Genomic DNA, 16051 nt, shown 5'->3' on the forward strand with positions numbered 1-16051 from the left:
GTTTGATCATACCCTATGGTTTGCAAAATATGTGTAGAACTATGATGCTGAAAAGTGAAAAAGTTGAGCAGTTTAAAGCTTATTTAGAAGAAAAGCGGTGGGTGGGTGATAGATAGGGTTAATTTACTTCTATTGCAGACTTTTCATGCACTAATTTATTCCTAGAGATGATTATAAAAAAGGAAGAAAAAAAATTACTAAGACAGTTCTAATTTTTCCACCCTTCTTCAAAGTATGAACAATTTAATTAACTTTAAAATATTTCTTAGTTTTTACCTTAATTCATCTTATCTTGAAAAAAAAAGAAATTATTCCTCTAAAAATTTTTTAAAATTTTTATTAGTTGATAAAACAATATGAAAAAAACTGATTTTTTATTTCATTAATTTTATTTTTAAGGGAGATATTATTGGGGTGAGTATTTGTAGTTCAAACCGGGTTGATATAATTTTACATAGTATATTGCAATAGGATTTGGCATTGAGAAATGTTCACAGTCAAATTGTAATCACCAAAAAAAATTGTATTTAAAAAATGTCATCCTCTGCCAAATTCTAGCCAAATTAAGGTCATAAAAAATAAGCACTATGCTAACCCTTATATCTTTGAAATATTACAAACTATAAATGATTCAAATCAAAAATATTACATCTAAAATACCCAAGGCTATAAAACCCAGTTGCTAAGATATAGGGATTGAAAAATTAAGGTTAGTTTCAGTTATTTAAGTTCACTTTCACTTTCAATTTATTCAAAACAAGAGCTTAATCACTCTATTGCCAATAAAAGAACAAAATGTGAAGAAGAAAAAAACTGAATTAAGTTTGAAAATGATTTTGATCTTTAGTTTTTACATCTCAAAGCTGTGAAATTTATTGATTCTTTGGTTGAAAGTAGTAAAAGTAGTCTTTCGTACAGTTCACTTCACATGTTGGCGAAATATGTACTGTATGTACAATGTACATTAATAGTAGAGCATCAGTATTATTGCTACCCTGCATACTGCATATATACAGTGAGACCAGATAAATATGCGCCTCTTTTAATGAGCGATGCGATACTTTCAATTAAAATGTGTTAATCTCTAATATTCAAAGTAGACGCATTTTAATTCATGAATTTAAACTCTTATTCCATGAGAACACCTGATTTGTCTTTCCTAATCTCCCATTGGCAGAAAGAAGACTTGTTTTGTCTTCTAATCTAGAGATATACAAAAGTATTTAACTTAATCCATAGGATTGCAAAATATTTTGATTAGCACTTTTTAGGAAAAATTAGTTTGACCAACATTGTTGGCTTTAAAGCAGTTTAAACCTAACCTCTAAACCTTACTGATAATTTGTACTGATCTCTCACTGGTTTGATTTGCAGATTCATTGGGGGAATTCAAAACTTTGAGCAATTGGAACGGCCTTTGAAATAGAATGGTCTATTAAATCTTAGTTTTGAAATCTTTGAATCAAACTGTTAAGACGCATTTTATTTGGTCTTGCTTTTAAAATAAAAATGGAAAATGTACATAGTAATATATAATTATGATGTAACGAAATATACTTCACCCTTATCTTTTGCCGTTTTGTGTCGAATATGTTTTTAAATGCATTTTCAAGATTTGTAGATTTGTCGTGCACTTGTCTCACATGTTTTGCATCTTTTCATTGTGCAATATTTTGCATTGCACTAATGTGCAAAAAAATAATTGAGCTTTTTAACGTTTTTGTTCCTTTAAAAACTCATTCTTCACAGTAATATAATTTAAAAAGAATGTAACGTTTTGCTGATTTGTAAGCAGTAAAATTGTCCTTGGACTATCTACAGTGGTGTGTGTAAACAATTGTCAATGAATTCATTTAACAATGCCTTTAAATCTTTATTTGACCTTATGCAGACGACAGTTTTTTCTATTTCTTAAATCAATTTTTGTTTGAAACTTTCGGTTGTTAATTTGGAACTTTTCCCAGACCTTTCTGTAGTACTGTACATATTATACTTCACAAGCAGGGGTATTCACAAACATAATTTAATATCCCCCCCCTTCAAAATATGTGCATGCCCCTGTTCACTTAGCAAGTATTAAAATTATTAGGTATATTCAGAGTATATAATTAACTTCTATGAATGCTGTCCAATGGTAAATATTAACAAAGCTAAATAAAATAGAAATTAAAGAAAATTTGATTTTTTCTAGAAAAACTTCATCAATGTCGGTTTTCTCCGTCTATTCCGAGCAGCTAGACTGGTTAAACTGCTAAGGCAGGGTTACACCATTCGTATTTTACTCTGGACCTTCATTCAGTCTTTCAAGGTAAAACATGATATATATTTTCTAAAAAGAAAATTAATTTTTTGTCCTATATGTTGGGGAACTATTTTACTTTGTATTCCTTGTATTCTCTGTATTCCTTGTTTTCCATGTACTAGTGCATAACATGCATAATTTTACTTTCCTTTAGTCCTTGTATTCCTTGAATTCTTTGTTTTCCTTGTATTCCCTGTATTTCTTGTTTTCCATGTACTACTGTATAACATGCATAATTTTAATTTCCTGTAGTCCTTTATTCCTTGTATTCCTGTTATTCCTTGTATTCCTTGTTTTCTTGTATCCAGTGCCATGTATTCCCTGTATTCTTTGACTAGTATATGGATTGTGGATTGTGGAGCAATGTTTTGATTAAAATGTATAAAGATATTTCAAATATCTAAAGATTAAATACTTTAGGGGGTCAGGTTAAGGGGATGTCAAGAATGTTTAACTTTTATAAATTTAAAGAGTTTTTAATAATTTAGGATTTATTGAAATATTTTCTGATGACAAAATTTTAGGCATTGCCTTACGTTATCCTTCTGATTGCTATGCTGTTCTTTATCTACGCAATTATTGGAATGCAGGTATGGATTGCAGACAAATAAAATGTTAGGGTTTTTTTTGCATTTTCACAAAATCAAAGTACGATTCAGATGCACTAATTTATTTCTATTTGCAACAATATGGCGATAAAAAAATATTTTTTTATTTCATTTAATACTTACAGAAGATATTTTTCTAATCTGCTCTGGTATTATTTCAATTGTTTATCAAGTTTCAGTATGACAAATGTTTTCCTGGTAATAAGTACATTTTTAAAGGACATATTTAGGATCTGGATACGCATCAAAATGGATTAAATTCAATATACTTCATTTTTTAATTCAGTTATCTAAACTTTTTTGATTCACAGTCAAGGGAACGGAGTTTTTGACTGAAAATCAAGCTTTTTAATGACTACATCTTTACAACCTTATTTTAAAAACCTTTTTTTTATTTCAAGCTTAGATTATTTGTCATATTCATAGTTTGAAATATCAAAAGTCTTCGTCATTGGGTTGAATGATAAAAGGATTATAACTCAGTTCCTTTAAAATTATTATTTTCAACCATTGGTTTATCACTTTACTAGTTTTTATGATTAAACATCAGTTAAATTTATGTACAGGTGTTCGGAAATATAGATTTTGATCCTGATACGGAGTACAACAGACATGTGCACTTTCAGACCTTTATTCAGGGTTTAATGGTGCTTTTCAGGTAAACTGAAAGCAAATAAGGACTGTGGACTAAATTATGATTGTCCCTTCATTTCACAACTTTACCAATGAGTAACAATGATTAAAATACTGTAATAATCTTAAAAAGTGTATTATTCTGACAAAGGTTCAAAGGGTACCATTGTGAGTCAGACATCCCGCACCATACATGGAGCCCCCCTGCCCAACGTCTTGCACCATACTTGGAGCCCCACATCCCGCACCATACTTGGAGCCCCCCTGCCCCTTATTTTTATAAAAACGAATTGAACTGTTCAGCTTTTAAACTATCTCAGAATATTTCCATGCTAAGCTTAACTGTTTTATTTTTATTATGCAAACATCTCATTAGCATAAAGAGAGTGTTCACGAAAATGAGATGAAACAACGATTCAATATAGAATTGATTTGAGATAATTTTTTCCGGTGATTCTGAAAAATAACTGATTATCCTGCTAGCTAATACCTCTCAAAAAGTAAAAGCGCTTTTTTCCCCCTAAAAATCATTTTTTCTTTAGTTTAGCAAATAAAACCTTAAAAGTTCTGGGGGAAATTGAAAAAAAGGGTGGGTAATGATTGTTCACGAAAATATACACCCCCCAGATTATCTCCCCACCCTTCCAGACTGACTTTCTCTTTTAGATGTGCTACTGGAGAGGCCTGGCCTATGATAATGTTGGCCTGCGAGGCAGGGAGACCATGTGCCCTTGGAGCTATTAAACGAAATCAAACAACAGGTTAAATAAAACCCATGATGTCAATATAGCAACTACTTGGGACATGATCATGATCTTACAATAGAACCAGTATATGTTTCTACCTCAAAATCGAATTTTAAAAACAAAAATTTAATATATATATACATATATATATTAAAGACATTAATTATTCAATTTACTGAACACAACCCAAGATTTACTTATGCTTTACATATAACAATATACACATTTAAAAATGGATGAAAAATGAAAGCAAAAATAATAGTAATGATGATGATGTCATAAAACATATGAATGTAAAAAATAGAAATTTAAAATTATTAATGAAAAAAAAATTCATAACAATACCTTAATAGTGTTAAAAAAAATTTGTTAAAGGAATTAGCATTTAGAGGGAGTATTTTAAGCATTTAGAGGGAGTATTTTAAGTATTTTAAGTGCTCAAAATAGCAAATTACTCTTAAAATATGTGAAAATATTGCCACCTTAGCTAGAACTGTTCCTTTAAAAAAAAATTTCTATATCTAAATTTTTTTAGTTCTCAATAAATGTGTTTTTTTTCTCTTAAAATCGGTCAATTTTTAATATTTTTATATTTTATTATATTTTATATTTCTATAGTTTATATTCGGAAAAAACAACCCAGTTTTAAAAATACTCATGTATTGAATTTTTGTTTAAAATTCTAAAAAATTTTATCTTTACAACCCATTTTAAAACATTCCATATCCAAGTAGAATACGATATTGCTTTAGTAAAATGATATCTGAAAAATGTCACAAAATTGCCCTTCTATCGTTTTGGTGTCGCTGTAATGTGGTTCATTCGATTCTGAAATCAAAATGATGAAAATTATTATTATTTATTAAAAGTGTCTGGTGGAAAACATTAAAAGTAAACTTTAAGTTAAGTTAGTCTCCAGAAAAGAGGGGGTCAAAAGATATTTAAACTCCCCTATTTTCGACCCCTAGGGGGGGGCCCCCCCTGTATCCGCATCTTATTCTGAATCTATGATAATTATGAAAATGACAAAAAAAAAATTAAAAACAAAAAAAAACATTTTGATGCCTATTAATAATATAAAAGAAAAGAAAGCTGATGAAAACACTAATATAATATACACTGATTTAGGAGAGTTACTTGAACCTGGTAAATCGTGCGGATCAAACATCACTTTCCCATTCTTTGTGACCTTTGTGTTCCTCTGCTCTTTTCTTATGCTTAATCTCTTCGTTGCTGTTATCATGGATAACTTTGATTATCTGACTAGGTGATCAATCATATATCAATATATATTATATAGTTGACTAGGTGATCAATCATATATCAATATATATTATATATATAGTTGACTAGGTGATCAATCATATATCAATATATATATTATATATATAGTTAACTAGGTGATTAATCATATATCAATATATATATTATATATATAGTTAACTAGGTGATTAATCATATATCAATATACATATTATATATATAGCTGACTAGGTGATTAATCATAAATTATAGGACTATATACATAAAATCAATGAATAAATTGAAACAGGGTCACGCGCAAACAAATTTCATTGTTATTAAATGATGTGTAAAGAGAGTACAATGTTGTATTTAAAAAAGGATTCAAGAAATGAGAGTGCATTTTCCTATACGGTCGTCTCAAAATTCTGTACCCTTATCCTTAGATATCCAATATAGTTTAAATTAAAGGGAGTGACCGGCTAGACACGTTAGTTGAACTGAGAGTGGAATATTTTAGAGGACATTTTTAGAATTCATGTGAGACCCATAAGAGGTTTATACGCTGTATAATTGTTCAGCAAGAGCCCAAATTCGAAGCACAGCTTTAAAAGACAAAAGACTTTTCTCGGTTTAAAATTAATGTTTGGTACAAACTGTTGCATAAAACTTAAAGACAGCATGGTATTGATTCATTTAATTTGTCTTACGAACTTGAAATGAAAAGATTTGTTTAAAAGCTAATAAATGTGTCAAAAAGGGACAAGTTTAGTTTGAAAACAATTTTAAATACTTATTTAGGGATTCCTCAATTCTTGGTGCTCATCACCTGGACGAGTTTATCAGGATTTGGGCAGAATATGATCCAAGTGCAGAGTAAGTTTTTGCTGGAATCGTAAACTGTAGACATAGAAGACGACATTGTAGCAATAGTTCAGTGTATTCAATTTTGTTTTACGTACAGCGTTAGGCGGTTTTAACAATATAATGAAGACGACTTTCATGGATACACTAAAACATGAAAACAGAGAAAAGCTGTCAATTAAAAAAGCTTCTCTTCAATTGCTTGTAATCTTGTAATTCGAAAAAAGCTTGTTAACAATTAAAACGTAATAAAAAGTCGTCTTCATTATATGATATCATCGCCTTCCACCGTTGTAGCCATTATTAAATCAGTTATGAAGTGAAATAGGTCTGTTTACACTGCACAATTGCCGTGTATCAAGTTCAAAAGACTAGTTACAGTCATAAATTGACTATAAAAGTCGTCTTTGAATTCCAGTTGTTTATTTTTGGTTCTCACTTTAAATATATGCGAAGCTAAAATTAGAATAAATGAGTTGTGGTACATTCATTTTAAAAATGGGTAAAACAGATTTATCCAACTTTTTTTATAAAACATTTGTTGGAATTTACATAAGAAAATCTTTAAAATGATTATAAACAATATTATAGGCAAGGCAGTGATTTTATCAAAATATGTAGCTTGCACATAATGCATATTGCAAGTTTGCAACTATGTATTAAAAATCTTATCATTGTCAAAATTAAACCTAGTAATCTGTTCTTTTGATTTTAATTCAACATCACAATCTTCGCTAATACGTTTATTTTGTTTAGAGGGCGTATTTACTACTCTGAGATGTATGATATGCTGAAGAACATGGATCCCCCCCTGGGCTTCGGCTCCAAGTGCCCGGACAGATTGGCCTTCAAAAAGCTGATCAGGATGAATCAACCAATAGATGAAGATGGGACGGTTCATTTTACCACTACACTCTTCGCTCTTATTAGAGAGGTAAATTCATTTAGTTCAAACCTTTGATTTTCAGTTGGGCTGTATTTTTTATCATCTTTTAACCAACATTACCGACCTATGATTCCCCCTACAGAGGGACGTTATGTTACTTAACGTACCTTGGGACAATTAAGTAAAATTACGTTCTAGCCCTGGGAGGTTTTCGTGAAAAAATTTGCGTATTTTCATCTCAAAGACGATAAAACTACTTTTTGGGTAAATTCTAAATTATGCTTGCCCAAATTTTCCCTCGACTAATTTTGCCTGCATGTAAAATTTGTCTTGGGAACCCTTGGTATAGTAAAATTCCCTTAACTTCACGCCCAATCACATTTCATTTCACCCGATCACCCAAATTGTTTCACCCAATTTTAGGTAATATAACTTCAACCAGGCCAGGCCAGGCCATCATGAATGCTTTATCAGCGCTATCTCCCCTAACAACTCTTTCATAGTCCTTCCAATGAGGAGTCGATTCCCTTGAGCTGCATTACCCGATGAACCGGTCAATCCCCCTTGCCTATGGTTCAACCCCAACAGATGGGCAATTCGGAACTACATGGGCGTCATTAATTGGGAATATGTTCCCATCATCCTACCAGAGGGGGCAGTTGACTTACGGTACCGTTGTTAATCGGACATGCAATTTTATACTCAATAAGTCACTTAAATTTTGTTTACAGTCCCTTTATATTATCGATTTAGAACTTGAGTATAAAAATGAGAAGTGCTGGAGAAATGGATCAAGCAGATGCTGAACTAAGAGCAACTATTTGTAAGGTAAATCATAATGTACTGCAGTCGATTTGAATACCTTGCAACTGATTCCGGTTGGAAACTATCAGAGCTAGGAAATTTATTCAGCGTGAAATTTCCAAGATCTTAGAAATCAAAGGAAAATAAAAGTGAACAGCTTTGTCTAATTAGAAATGAATGAGCTATTCATGTTTTTCTTATTTAAAAATTGATCATTTTCAACTAAGAATTTTTTTCTATTTAAATTGCTTGAGTATTTCTGCACATATTGGGACTTAGTTTTTATATTTATTTGTTGTGTGATAGGTTTGGCCGTACGAAGGAAAGGATAAAGTTGATCTTCTGGTTCCTCCCCAAGATGGTAAGATATTTTCTATTTTACGGATTATCAAGTACAAGAACATAAATAACATAAAGACCTAATTTGTTGTTGAAATCGCTTAAGAATGTGAAATCGTACTAAAGACGAAAAAATGAAAATTTTGTCCTTTTGAAGAAAAAAATGTCGATTCAGATTTCGAGGTTTAGGAGTCGGTGTACCATAACTTTCGTAGCCGTTTTTTTATTCAAGAGTTAAATTTTTTAATATATTTTTTATAGTTTTGATTTGGTTTTACTTTTGAATAAACTTTAATGGTTTTAAAAAGACAGAGCAAAAATCTATTCGATACAGGCAATGACCAACATTTAAGGAATTATAGCCAAACGTTTAAAACGAAGACGACTTTTCTTTTTTTCTGGTTATTCCTGTAGAAGTCTAGGGTTTCTGGCGAAATTGGGTAATCGAATTGCGAAAATTTCGCTTTCTTTTTCGCCGGAAATTTCGCAGTTTTTTGGATTCCGTTCGTAAAATAAAAAAAGAGCGAAATTGTCACATATTTTTTTTCTTCATAAAATTCCGCATCTTTTGTTCTTCCTTTCACAAATTTCATTCTTGCGAAAAAAATGCGAAAGTTTTCGTTCGCAGAAACTGTAAGACTGCCTGGACTAACAGGAAATTATCTGTTTAGAAATTGGAAAAGGAAAACTGACAGTTGGAAAGATCTATGGAGGATTACTAATACTAGAAAATTGGAAAACAACTAAATTTGGGAAACTTGTCTCCTCTGATAGACCAGTAAGCTTTTTATACCCTTCTCTAATAATTTGTAAATATCAACCTTTTTATTTATAATATTTCGAGGTCAGAACCTTTAATCTTTTAATATTTCTATTAAATTATCTAGAAATCTATATTATTATTAACTAAATAAATGGTCGTAATTAAATTATTATAAATTAATTTCCTACATCCTTCTGCACTCCCTTTAATTGTAAAATTATTGTTTTGTCTCCCTTTGAGACGGGGGGATAAACAATAATATTGTATTATATATATCAATAAAAAAAACAAGATCGGACAACTGATTTAAAAAATGTAAAATGCGCGCATTTTATTTGTATTGAAACACAAATTTGGACTTATGAAAAGTGTTTGACAAATGGCCTAAATTATTTTAAAGACTTAGTTTACAAACCAGTGCTAAGTAATGAGTGATTTTTGAAAATTGCGTCTAAAATATATTTTAAAACTTGAACTAATCGTTCTCGGCTCAAATTTCAATTGTCTAAATCCTCAGAACTTTGTAACCTGATATCGTAGACCTGTAATATTGTAAACAAAAAAATTTTACAGATCAAAAAGTCTGAAAGTTTGAAATATCAAAGTTTGTAAAGATGTAAGGATTAGAAAATTAAATATTTTCAAAATGAAACATCATATGTTTTGACTAATTAAAGGTGTTTGACAAAAAGACTGAGTTAATTTGAAAAATCAGTTTTACACAAGTGTATGCAAAATGTCCAGTTTGGTTGTCCCATCTTGTTTTGTCCCTCCAGAATCTCTAGCTAGTGTATTATATCCTAAACTATAGAAAGGGTCTCTCCTCCAACAAATCATGGGGTTGACCAGCGCTGGACTTAACGGAACTAAGGATACAGATTCAAACCTTAATAATCATCATAAGGTGAGGAATAGGTTGGACGAGGAGCATGCTGTTTAGACTAGATTATATTTGTAGATTTTTTGTGTGCATTTTGTATTTAAGTTGTGTTCTATTTTATTCTAATTATGTATAAAGAAAATGAGTTTTGTTATCTCTTTATCTTTGCAAATCGATGGTATAGACCTTTGAATGATATTTCAAACTATGGATTCTGTTTGATCATAGTCTAAATTTGAAATATCAAAGGTTTAGCACTTCGGGTTGCAAAGTATATGGATTTGAAAATTTCAGTTTGGGGCTCTTTGTTTTGTCTGTGTGTGTCCAATAAATGTCGTAACGGCTAAACCGACGAGGATCGAAATAGAAAATTCTTTCAAATTATTTTTATTTTAAAAATATTAGCAACCCACCAATGGTAACAGAAAATCCATGAACTTCTTGAAAAATGTACGTAAGGCTGCAGATCAGGAGAAAACTAGTTTTTAGTTAACATCAAATGTTAATTTAACAAACGCTCATAAAAAAAACCTAAAAAGGAAACCTTGACATGGAAACATTTAATATTTCAAACTTAAATTATTTAATCTAACAGAATTCATAGTTTGAAATATCTAAGGTCTACGACATTGGGTTGCAAAAATATTTATAGGGATTAAAAACTCAGGGTTTGTGGCAAAGACTCAATTCCTTAGATGTTTGTATTTATCGCTGAAGCCAAAAGCTAATTTTCGACAGATTAAGATTGCTTAAACGTCATTTTTCTTTTCCGACAGTTTAATTGCCCCTCTACAAATTAAATTAAAAAAGTTACGAAGTACGTGTGGATTTATGTGTTTTCCCTTTTTCGTGTACTTTCCACGGATTTAATGCAAGGAAAGTTATTTCAGAGGTGTACGCATCTTTGCAGTGTACTGTCACTGGGCGGTAATGTAAAAACAAGACGGATGTCGAAGCCTGACATGGGATCCATCTTTCACATAAATAGTCAATGAACTATTCTGGTCAAAGGCAACTATTATGTGAATTATCAAAATTATCTAAATTTAATGCTTTTAACCTCCTCGGATACTAAACGAACACTGAGGTTATTTTTCTTGTTTACAATTCCGCCCAGAGAGAACTGGTTTCAATATGTACGCAGAGTATACGCAACTGCAATTTAACTTTCCTTGCATTACATTCTTGGTATTTTCTAACTATATTTTTTAAAGTTAATGTACTCTCTTGTGTACTCTCTTGTGGAATGTATACATTTCAATTGTTTAAATTCAATGTCAAAAGAATTTCAATAAGTGTTCAGAACTTTCCAAAAATATAGGTTTATAAGGAAATATAGTTTAAAAATAACTATTCAATTATCACATTAAAAACATACTTTAAAAATATTTTGTTTTGCATGTATTTCTCACAATAAGTTTATAGCACGAATAATCTAGATAGAAAACGAATATATTTTCCCTAATTATAAAGCTTAGATAAACATTAAAAGTGTACCGTTGTGAATCGGTCAAGTACATTTTAAAAAAAGGGATCATTTAAAATAAATATTTAGCATGCTCAACACTAAGATTTACAAATTCTGATTTTTCGCAATCTTTCTGACAAATGTTATGTTTAGGTGTGTTATGTTGAAAAAAAGACAACTGTCTAATTGTTGTTCGTTTGACCAAAATTAGCTGGAAAATTGCATGTTATGAATTGTGATGTCATACTTTAATTTCTAATCGGTTCAAATATTTTTATATGGCTTTGGATTTCAACTTTTTTTAAGTCTTTTTTACCCCTAAAATTCACTTTGCTCCCACACCTTAGTTAAAAAAAAATTTTAAGCAAAATTTACTTTATAAATAGGGGGCCGAAATAAGTTTTATAAATAAAGTTATATCTGGTATCCCTTTTTATACAATTATCATTCCTTTATAAAAAGCTGGTTTTTTGGTATGCAACAATTTTTATTTAATCCCACCGGGAAATTTTCATTGAAAGATACTTTGAAAATCTACAAAGGCAAAAAAAAATCCGCAAACCCTCTGGTTTATCGTTGAATCCCCTCTTTAAAAAGGAATGTCATTTACTCTCAGACAAATTAGAATCAATGGAAATTTAAACCCCCGAGGGATTCAATGATACATGATACATTTATTTACTTTTATTAATGTTATAAAGATTTGTAAAATTGTATCTAACTATTCATATGTTGAATGTGTTAATTGAAAATTGAACATTGAGTCAAAAAAATTGTTGCACAGTTTTTAAAATTCAGACATATTTTGTGAAAAAATCTTCTTATATTAATCTGCTTGTTAAATGTTTTAAATACAATAGCCCAGAATGTTTCTTTATCTGTATCTGGTTATTATCGATGTTCCTCCATAGGCTATGATGAACGGTGGGCCCCGGATGGACCTGAAGTTGACACCCCAACTGCCCAGCACGACCCCTCGGCCCACTCAGCTGGGCAGGGAGTCACCTCTTTCATCCTACGGAGAGAGTTTTCAAGCGGATAGCCCGGATCCTAAAGATTATTTTGGAAGGTAAAAGTATTGTTGTGATTTTGTGCACCCTAGTTTCTGGTGTCGGTAGGGTCCAGGGAGTAAGTAATAGAAGGGAGATACAACTGATGTGGTTCGACCTACCATGTGATGATACATGCTTTGCAGACGGGTACTCCATTTGTATAGAAATAATCAGAATAGGTTATTGTATACGCGGTAATTGTACATTAGACAAATATTTCTTATTTACATGAAGTACCGTCTGCAAAGCATGTATCCTTACTCCCTGGTAACGTATAATCCCATTAGATATCAGTGAGGTGTTTGGCGTCGTTTAGAACCATAGCGATTGTACACACAGCCATTCACTTTCGCACCACATCTCTATCAAATTCAATTATCCAATCGAAAAAAAGACGCATTTAGCCACGCACTTCTCCCCCTTTAGTAAAAATAAATTCAAGCTATATGGAGCATAAAGTCTGACCGCGTCAACCTTGTTGCACCGACTAGTCCTGGCTTAGAGCTAGGTACAGTACAAACTGGGACTGGAAAGGTTGGCCCGGCTCGGAAATTCAAATGTACTACGGCTGTTCGTGTAGCGCTAAATAGTGAACGTTTTTTTCCTTCATAAAATGAATTAAAAAACGGAAAGTTTTCCAAAACCTGATAGATTCCTTTTTATACAACTAGGATTGGTACAAAAATCTTTGATACGGTTTGTTGAACATTGAAACCTTTCAATTTTAAACGTGAAACTATTTCATTGAAAAATGTAAAATTCTTTCCGCACGCAAAAATAATTTTATTGTAGTAAATTTTAAGTAACATTTATAAAAGAAAACAATTGTAAAAATTCATAATTCATTCAGTAATTAACGATCATAAGGAAAGGTCGATTTTTTATTTGTGATGGGCAACAAAAATGCACCTTGAACCGCTGAATAATGTCCATTCATTTGTTTTTCGATATCAAAAATCTGTTTTGTTAAATGCTGAAAAACTAGTTTCTTTGAGACTCTGAAAAATTATGTTTTTGCTTTGGATTTGCTTGATTTTTAAGAGAATTTAACGAATTTAACGTTTCTGAACGTGTTTCAAGACGGATCCTTTGATACCAATCTTTATTTAGGTTGACGACATTTTGTTCTGGGCCACATTAGTGATTTGATTTTCACAAAAAAAAAAGCAAAAATCGGAATAAGTTTAAAAATTATGAAAAAAATTGTAAAATCTTTAAAATATGGACTTTTTAAAAAAAATGTTATGCCTTAATTATTTTTCTTTAAGATGGGACAGCAGATCTCCCAGCCCGACCTACAACTATTACAACAGGAGACAACATCACCGGTCCCCACCTAAACGTAAGCAAACTTTAGATCCTGTCGCCAAATTTCAGTCCCTCGCAGCAAATTTCAAATCTTATCAGAAAATTTTAGAACCCATCAGTGATCCTCATAAAGGAGGAGAAGGAGGAGGTGGGTGGCAAGGAGGAGGGTATGGGAGCGGTGGTGGCGGAGGGCGAGGAGGAGGATCAGGAGGTGAAGGAGGAGGAGACGTATGGAATGATGGTTACGGAGGTCTATTTTTTGTTGCATTTTTTTAAGTTACCTCCGCGCGCTTTCTACAAAAGTTGGTCCTCATTTCTGTTTTTTATGTTTGCTTTTCTTTTGGCTATTTTATTGTCAGTTTTTTTTTTCTTTAAATGATTGATTGATTTATTGAAAAAAATTAAAGTATACAATGAATTGTTCAGGTGGAGCAGGATATAATGAATATATAAATTATGACTATGAGAGAAATAATCCGAGGCATGAGAAGAGAAGAAGAGCTAGAGATAGTGGGTAACTTATATTTTTCTTAATTTTATCTATTTTGAATTTAAGGGTGTTTTTTTTTGAGAATGCCAAATACTTTTTACACCATCAAAAACTTACACAGTAGCAAATTAGAAGCAGCAATAAAAAAGAAAAAGAAATCATTCAGTTTTTAACAACTTACCAAAAGAGAGATCATAAAAGAAGATCGATTTTTCAATTTCTTTTTTCCAATGAGCTATTGCGAATAACAAAAATGTTTTGAATTTCTAATCTGCAACAAAGTAAACTTGTTTTTCTTACTAGGGCATGTACAATCAAATTTGATGAGGAGTGTGGTCACAAAATTTGCATAAATTTGATTGTCCCAAGGTCAAAACAGGATCGATTGTAGACTGCCAAACCTAATTGTCTTGCAGCATTAGACAAATATTTCCTTTCTGAATTTAAGATTTAAAGGTTCTTGAAAACTTAATATATATTTATGATAATGTGTTTTAAATCAGTTTTAAGTCTTTATGTCTTTGAAACTTTGCAAAAAAAACTTTTAAATCTAATTGTGGGTGGAACTTAAACATTTTATTTTATTGGTTATAACGTTTTAAAATAAGGAAAAAAGCAAACATTTTTTCGATTTTGTATGATGAAAATGTGTTTTTTAATATTTTTAAAGTTTACTTTATTTAGGTTTTATGGAGGAGGCCATTCAAGAGAAGAGAGAGAGAGTGTTCGAAGAAAAGAAAGAGAAGATAGGGATAATATGGTTAGAGATTTTATCAGGTAAAAAGAGAAGAAAGGGATAATATGGTTAGAGATTTTATCAGGTAAAAAGAGAAGATAGGGATAATATGGTTAGAGATTTTATCAGGTAAAAAGAGAAGATAGGGATAATATGGTTAGANTATTAGTACTGTTAGAGTCGGCACACTCTAAAAAGCTCACTGTATGTAAATGAAACATAGAGTTGTATTTTCTTTATTCACACTCATTCTATCCACATATTCAGCTTCAGGAACGTACTAATATAAATCACAAGTTGATAAAAGAACTAGAAACAATAAGAATAAAAAGATTAAAACAGTAAATACTAAATAACCATTTGTTGTTAACATCAATAGACTCAATAGTTATTTGTTTAAATCATAATCAATAATTTATCAACTCTTAGACCTAATAGTTCAGATAATACGGGTTACTACAAAGCGAGCCTTGCCAGGACTAAGGCTTGAAACAACTCAAATAAATCTTTACTTAAAAAGGAATAATATATGCGTAGGGAAAAAAATCTCTACATAAACATAATTCTTCTTGTACCATGGATACATTCTATGGTATTTTGGAAGAATTTTTACCCCTGGTTGGCAGGTATATATCTGGAACCTTGTCTAGTCCAACCAAGAATGCAATACAGGTTGCTTCAAAAATATTAAGATCTCTTCTGCATATGCACGGTCCAAACAGTAGGATAATTAAGAAGTTGGATAATTAAGAAGTTGGATAATAAAGAAGTAGGAGGATGTAGAAGTAGGAGGATAAAGAAGTTGGATGATAAAGAAGTAGAAGGATAAAGAAGTAGAAGGATAAAGAAGTAGGAGGATAAAGAATTAGGAGGATAAAGAAGTAGGAGGATAAAGAAGTAGGAGGATAAAGAAGTAGGAGGATAAAGAAT

General features: G+C 31.1%; 1 protein-coding gene and 1 long non-coding RNA gene across 2 annotated transcripts in view; one reads left to right on the forward strand and one right to left on the reverse strand.

Annotated features, from left to right (window-relative positions):
* Positions 1–16051, forward strand: part of LOC111702673 (voltage-dependent calcium channel type A subunit alpha-1-like) — a 98851-nt gene that overhangs the window by 75959 nt on the left and 6841 nt on the right. The window contains 16 exon segments of the mRNA XM_023474427.1: positions 400–414; positions 2192–2308; positions 2827–2892; positions 3477–3568; positions 4210–4304; positions 5418–5556; positions 6333–6407; positions 7152–7329; positions 8035–8109; positions 8392–8446; positions 9096–9202; positions 9999–10091; positions 12447–12604; positions 13856–13929; positions 14322–14409; positions 15070–15162. Coding sequence (XP_023330195.1) covers positions 400–414; positions 2192–2308; positions 2827–2892; positions 3477–3568; positions 4210–4304; positions 5418–5556; positions 6333–6407; positions 7152–7329; positions 8035–8109; positions 8392–8446; positions 9096–9202; positions 9999–10091; positions 12447–12604; positions 13856–13929; positions 14322–14409; positions 15070–15162 — 1520 coding nt within the window.
* Positions 15361–15862, reverse strand: LOC111702665 (uncharacterized). The gene is made up of 2 exons (XR_002765463.1): positions 15553–15862; positions 15361–15401 (listed from the first exon to the last, which is right to left on the reverse strand). It is a non-coding gene; the product is annotated as an uncharacterized LOC111702665 (long non-coding RNA).

This window comes from Eurytemora carolleeae, unplaced genomic scaffold (genome assembly GCF_000591075.1).
Source record: "Eurytemora carolleeae unplaced genomic scaffold, Eaff_2.0 scaffold7, whole genome shotgun sequence".
Taxonomy (NCBI): Eukaryota; Metazoa; Arthropoda; class Copepoda; order Calanoida; family Temoridae; genus Eurytemora; species Eurytemora carolleeae.